Source organism: Morone saxatilis, unplaced genomic scaffold (assembly GCF_004916995.1).
Source record: "Morone saxatilis isolate NCDOM2014 unplaced genomic scaffold, NCSU_SB_2.0 Contig11, whole genome shotgun sequence".
In the NCBI taxonomy this organism is placed as follows: Eukaryota; Metazoa; Chordata; class Actinopteri; family Moronidae; genus Morone; species Morone saxatilis.
In genome coordinates this window covers 22,322,724-22,330,030 of record NW_023339663.1, presented here as the reverse complement: position 1 = coordinate 22,330,030, position 7,307 = coordinate 22,322,724, and the positions used below count along the sequence as shown (strand labels likewise).

The window sequence follows — 7,307 nt, the reverse complement described above, 5'->3', positions numbered from 1 at the left end:
ACAGGACGACACCGCTGAACCCTTGCATGGATGATCTACGAAGAACTATAGAGACAAGATAAACGGCACACAAGCAAGTCCCAACTGCAAGTCTACGTTACCTTTAGCCCCTTCAGCAACACCAACAACAAATGTTTGTTTGCACTATGACGCTAAATTCATTTCTTACGGGTCCTTCGGGCGATTTACTTTCACTGTCATATAAAAACAAGTTCTGCAGCGGCAGCCAGCCTAAAGTCCCCTCCTATAGTAAGCACATTATGAGCGAAAGGCCGATCGTGGAAAGGGGTAAGACGGTGGTTTAAGTAAATGGGCAATCGATCAAGGGGGAAAGAATAGTGCCGAGGGTAACAAAAGAAGCAGCATTCCTGTCGCGCAATTCCTGATACCCTTTACAATGCAACCACAGTAAGCCACTTCGCTTTTTATTTATACTAAGCGGTACACACGCACTCACACACAACACGCAATTGGCATATTTTTTGTTCACACTTTTCTTTTTATTTCGCTATACGCCGGACAAGTCTCGTAAGCAAACATCATGAGATGCAGTGCTGCTTTGACATATCGGGACACGTTTTTCGCGGGCGCTTTTTGCTGTTGAACACCAAAAACGATAAACACCGTGCCAAATTACACTGAGTAAATGAACCACGTTTTTCGACTGACAAATAACGAGATGAAGCACCTATGCACACGCGAGGCAATGGGCTGGACGCTACGTACACATTTGAAACTTCATTAGATCACTGAGACGGGGGATGTTAGACAAAATGTCCAGCTGAAGAAGCTTTAAAACTCCGAATCAATGGTATTACATTTCAACACTAAATAATTGCGCAAGACAATCGGAAGTTCAAGTACAAGACAAAGTTACTTCATACGGAAAAATGCCCACACTCTTATCTCATAATATTGGAGCGTTCAGTAATTATACTTTAAACATTCTAATCTTAAATTGAATAAGTGGGGATTTACTTGACATACTTAATCTTCTTCCTGAAAGTAAAACATCTAATCGAGGATAAACTGAGCAGGCACATTACAGCCACGGACGCGTCTTTTCACTGAAATCCGACGTGAAAAAAATCCTTACGAGAAATGACTAAAATCCAAATTAAGTCTTATTTAAAAAAGTACAAATAAGAGTGAATCTGGGATTATACTCTATACAATGTAAGCACTTTTCCCAGTCCAGGAATCTCGAAAAGAGAACTTACCTTGAATAAAAGCCAGGCACAAGTAAAGATAAGACGCCGGTATAAAGTGAACGATTGAACTAAAAACAAACGAAACCAGCTCACATTTCCACTCGTTTTAAAAAGTCAGACTCAACACTGACCTTCCGGAGCTCCTAACTCAGATCTAACTTTTGCAGTGCTCACCACAGTCAAACAAGGCACAAGAATAAGAGCATAACAGCCAATGACCCATGTGACACGATTCTCATCGCAGTTTTTCGTGTCGGCAAACCGCCAAGACGATGCGCGATACGATCCAGGTCGGTCTCTTGACCGGACAGGCGGCATCCAGAGCCGCTGCCGCCGCCGCCGCCGCCGCCTCCTTCTGCTGCCCGTCCTACGAGAACCGGCTCCTGGCGAGCAGCCGGACGGAGCTGAACGCAGCGCTGGGGATGTACAGCTCTCCATACGCCGCAGCGGCCGCCGCCAGCCAGAACTACGCCAACTACTTCCCCTACAGCACCGACCCATCCGCTATCTACTCAACTCTGGTGGGCTCACTTCAGCCTCATCCGATGCGCTAAAGGGGGAGGGGGGGCTCGGGCTGATCGATCAACCGGGTTTTGTTCATCAATTTATCTCACACTGCAAACATATCCGTCTGGACAAGCCGTTTAGTCCAGGATCCAGTCTTATGTTGCTTTCCAGTGAAAACAAGTTTAAAGAAAGATGAGCCTGTCTCTTACAGTAGGTGAGGGAAAGTTGTGTGGAGGCAATGCAGAGGAACTTGTCTCATTTGAATCCAATGTAATTTTATTATGATAAAGTAATCCTGCACATTCTGCCTTGTTTCAAAAATATTGGCACCTGTGTTGCTGAACTAGCATTTGGTGAAAAAAAAGTTGAATTACAGGCTATTACTTAGTTGTCAGAATTGTTTTGGAGTGAATACAGGACTGGATTGTTAAATGGATAATTTGCAGTGCAGCTGGAACTTTTACTTATTTATTTTCTATTTTGAAAAAAAGCTAGCCAGCTAAAATTTATATTACACATTGTACATAAAAACAGTAAAGAAATTAAAAAAAACAATAAAATTGTATAATAATAATAATTGCAATTCTAGGATAATGTATAGCATATTTTACTTTAAACCTGTTAAATACATTTAAAAAAGACATATTGATGGTGTGTGTGGGTGTTATTATCTAGCTTAAATCACTCTTGGTTAGTTATTAGTAGTTTGAAAGCATAAAAATATGAAATGTCTTCAATTTATAAATGAGATCATCAGCAAAATCATCAGCATGCTGAGAAATAATGAATGTTTTGACTTATACCAACTTCATTGTCTTTTACAGAATCCACAGTATGACATTAAGGACAGCACAAGCACTTTACACTCTGGCATCACTCAAACCGCTGCATACTATCCTTATGACCATTCACTGGGACAGTATCAATATGACAGGTAACTTCTACATTCTTTTTGTCCACTATATGTAGTATGAACATTAGCAGACCTGCCACTGATCTTTAAAAGCAGCCATTCACGGGGGCGACATGCTGCATTCAGATCAAAGGTCAGAGTGTAACGACATACTGATACCTGCATTGAGCAAAGCTGTATACATTTCAAACAGCAGGGAGTAGTAGTAGTAGTAGTAGGCACTAATGGCTGCTGTCTGTGTGTGTATGTGAATTTGTGTGTTTCTCCTTTCCAGATACGGGACAGTAGACTTTAATGGCACGGCCCGAAGAAAGAACGCAACTCGTGAAACCACCAGCACCCTGAAAACATGGTTGTATGAGCACCGCAAGAACCCCTACCCCACCAAGGGAGAGAAGATCATGCTGGCCATCATCACCAAAATGACCCTCACCCAAGTGTCCACCTGGTTCGCCAACGCCAGGAGGAGGCTAAAGAAGGAGAACAAGATGACCTGGTCACCAAAGAATAAGGCCAGCGATGACAGGAAGGACGACCTTAGCAAGAGCGACCAAGACTGTGCCACCAAAGGTAATCATGTGACTTTAAAAAAAAAAAGTTAAACTACTTACTTAATCATTGTTAAACTAAATATATAGTTACTTACACTAAATTTAGGCAAATATGTTGCAGACTAAAAAGGTAACAAAGTGGTTTCCAGGGTAAAAAGTGTATTTAAAGGTTTTCTGAACAAACTAAGTCTCTATATATATTTACAATAGGCAACTTTTCAAGCAGTGATACCTAAAAATCTCCTCTCTTTCATGCAGATTCCAGTAATTGCAAGGAGGAGAAGGATCTGCATCTAAGTGATCTGGAGGACATGGATGAGGACGACTGTGACAAGCTGGACAGTGACTGTGAAAAAGTGGCTGCAGATGAGCAAGACCTCCAGAGGGTCATGGCAGTATCCGGAGCCCCTCAGAAGAGAGATTGCAGCTCCGAGCTGCACCTGAGTTTAACTAACAGCTTCCACGCGTTTCCCTGCGCCATCAAAAGTGTTGCCACCCTCCCGCCTCTCCCGTCCGACTTCCTAGACCCTGTGGTGTCCAAGGGACCCTCCTCAACCAGCCTCACAGGGACAGTATCTCTGTCTCACTTTGAAGCATCAGATAAGCCTCGGATTTGGTCTCTGGCTCGTACGGCAGCTTCGGGGGTCATACTGAGCCCTCAGCAGCATGGCTCAGAGCTGAGGACAGGCAACTCAAGCGGGGACTGCCAGCTCCAGAGCACCAGGCTTACCGGGGCTCCTAGTGGACAGTGTGGGGGCATGAGAGGCCTTCATGAATCTAGCAGTGCCACCAATACAGAGAGCCCCTTCCCTGAGGGCTCATCCTTGCACTCAAAAGTCTATGGCACTGGCAGCTACAGTCACAAGGACCTCCAACTACACTGTTCATCTTATGCTGCACTCCCAGACACGTGTCAGTACTCCACTATTGAAGGTATGTCATCTTTTACCTATTACAAGAGATAAAATTGGTCTCAAATCTCTCATATGTATGGGTTTTCTAGACAAACAGGTATACTGTGATTTCCATTGTCTGGTACATTAAGGCACACAAGCACTGCCAGATACCTTTTTAAAAAATTTCCACACGTTGTCGGATATAGAAAATCTCATTTCTACGGTTATGAAGAGGCGAGACACTTTCTGCCAACTTGCATCTGAAGCAAGTTTCTTAGATTTGCTTTTATTTGGGTGTGTAGGATTCTCTGCCGGCAAAGCAGAGACACAGCCATCTGACCTCAGCGAAGCCTGTGGGACCGTGCAGGATGACAAGGTCACTGCGTTCAGACCGGTGATGAAGAGGTGAAGCAGGTGAGAGTCTGCACTGAACTGGAAGAAACCAGTGAAGTCACGACACACGCACCCACACACACACAACGTGCGCACAACAACACCATCAAACTCTCACAGGTGAACGAGGATACACTCGTTCACTCACTGCTTGTTAAATATCTGTTGCTAAATTGTATTTTTTCTTTATATAAATATAATGATTGCTTAAATCCTTAAAATCCATGATGTCAAAAGTAATTTGTAATAACCATCAAAATATGAGACAAAATATTAACATTTCTATAGCAAACAACTAATCTAACAAACCTTTTTTGAAATTAAATATTTTATAATAAAGACTGTTTATTCCTTCTCATTTTGGGAACTTATTTTAATTCCTGCTGTCTTTTTTCTCTCCTAGATTGCTGAAGGAAACTGAACCACAATAAATAATGGGACATTTATTATGCACTAAAGGACGCACTGGCCTCAGTATGACACATGGGAGCTACCTGGCGCTGCAGCAGTGAGAGCTGTCAAACTGTGGATGTGGCTATCATTTTGCACAACTTTGTTTTTATGGTGGTAAAGACTTTATGCAAAAATTCTAGATGCAAAGGAGCAAGAATGGCCAAATGAAACGGCCACAAATTTGTGTATGGCAATCGTGTAGTGTAGCAAACTTATTTATTTCTCTGTGTATTTATTATTTGGTTATGTTGTCTGTTGGTTTATTATTGAATGTGTCCATTGGTTCAATTCGTACACCCCCCCCCTTTAAGTATTTTGTTAAATGTTGCGTTTTACTGTGGCTTCGTGTCATTTTGCCTGATGTAAAAGAGAAAAGCTTGTCGAGCATAAAGTTGACTATAAAAAGGACTGGATCCCCCCACTCTTTCTCCCCCCTCCCTCCCCCCCTCCTGTTGCGCGTGGACCTGGAGGGTTTTGTCATTGTGTTCAAATGTGAGCTTCTTCTGTGTTTTTGCCATTCATGACATTTTTTTCTAAGAATACATTTTTTCCAAGAGCTTTGGTTTCCTGTGTGCTGGTTATTTATAGGCACTAACTAACGTCCGATCGGCCAATTAAAACATTTGCGGATGTGCATTTGATCAAAGTTGATCATCCTGACTCGACGCACGGAGCCGCAGCGCTGATGGAAGGTCATAATTCAGAGGAGGACGTGAGTGAAATCCACAAGTTGTGGAAGAAAGGGGGACATCATCTCTCCATTGTCAGCATCTAATCAGAAGTGGCATCAAACACTTTGTTACTGTTCGGGCCGAGCAATGAGGCAGGGACATAGGATGAATGCTGCTTTGTCCCCTGTGTAGCGAGCTGCTGCGCTAACTTAACATTGTGTTAATTAAAAGGTCATTTGTAGGATCAAACCCGGTGGAGAAATTCACATGGTCCATCAAAGTTCCTTTGATTTGCCTGTTTTGCCCATAGTCCCCCTCGTTATGGGCTATCTCTGTGACTCTCCTACAGACAGCGGTAATAAGATGATCACTGTTGTCCATGATGCTTGCTGACGCTCTGCAAAACTTTTTGATCCTCACATTTCAAACTTTTTAATAGAGCGAACGACACGAGGGTGCTGTGTAAACTAATTGCTGTTGGGATATTGATTTTGACGCACTATTCTACAGTCTACATATTCAGCTTGACAGGACAGTACAAGTAATGTAAAATATGCATAATGCATGTAAAATAACCAGAACTTTTGTCTGCATAAAACAAAGAGGATAAATCGGGTATATATATGTATGTATTCATATATCAATGGTTTCCTTGGTAATGAAGGTCTATTCTGTTTCCACTTCTGATTTGATCTACTTATTACATCAGCAGGCAAAGATTTAGGCTTTATGACTACATTTGATTCCAGACCACCACTGAAACAATACCTGCAAATCGTCCACAACCTCGCAAAAAACGTCATTTGAGGTCGTATTTGTGGGATTATGCTTGTAATAAAAGTCTTCCCCGTATTAGGGCAATTCAGGCTCAATTCAGAGGCGCTGTGGTCATCCTGTGTGTCCTTGGCTAGTGGCGGAGCTGTCAGTAATGCACGGAGCCTGGTAAATCCAGGAAAATCTACATGATGAGGATGAGGAAGGTCAGGAATAATAATTTAGGCCTATTTTAGATTTAATTTTTTTTTCCCAGTTCAAATTTTCCGTCTGTGTTAATCTGAGATCCAATGATCTGCGTGAGGCTGAAAACAAATATAATTTTTAATATAGCCTAAATAGATGAAATTTAAGGATATGGTCAATGAAAAGGTCTGAATCTCTCATTACTGATTTCCCGTCATAAGCAATAAAGAGGACACATGGAATTAACAGCTGGCATCCTTAACATATGATTATATATTTTCAACTAAAGGTCACCTGTAGGATATTTAATATGATAACTGAGGAGCTGAATGCCTTTCATTTACTAAAAGTAACTCTGGAGTGATGAAGAAAAAAAAGTGTGGAAGAAAAAAGGCACCAGTTGATGCGATACTGTAAGAGTCCTGTTAATGACAGGCTGCTAACAGGGAGCCTCCCTCCTCCTCCTCTTCCTCCTCCTGAGCAGTTATCAGTCATGACGCCTGATGCGTTGCTCTTTACGTTCAAATGTAGGGTAGGTGTGCATTAAATATTTACAACCAAATTTAATTAAATCGGTGGCTGTAAAGAAAAGCAGCCTTATGCTATTGAAGGTAATGATGCATGCGCAATGGGATTACCACCATGGCGATGTACCTGGGGGAAAGCATAATGGCCATGATGGGCTCATATAGCAGCGTTTGCCTGCAGCAGCTAACAGGTCAATTAGTCTGTCCTATACAGTGTTTTAAACG

At 42.2% G+C, this 7,307-nt stretch overlaps 1 protein-coding gene across 1 annotated transcript in view; it reads left to right on the top strand.

Annotated features, from left to right (window-relative positions):
- irx6a (iroquois homeobox 6a) overlaps positions 1-4,487 on the top strand; it is a 5,908-nt gene extending 1,421 nt beyond the window's left edge. Inside the window, exons 3-7 of the mRNA XM_035652436.1 lie at positions 1,536-1,732; positions 2,543-2,652; positions 2,906-3,201; positions 3,441-4,115; positions 4,381-4,487. Coding sequence (XP_035508329.1) covers positions 1,536-1,732; positions 2,543-2,652; positions 2,906-3,201; positions 3,441-4,115; positions 4,381-4,487 — 1,385 coding nt within the window. The remainder of the gene's footprint in view (positions 1-1,535; positions 1,733-2,542; positions 2,653-2,905; positions 3,202-3,440; positions 4,116-4,380) is intronic.
- The last annotated feature ends 2,820 nt before the right edge of the window (positions 4,488-7,307 follow it).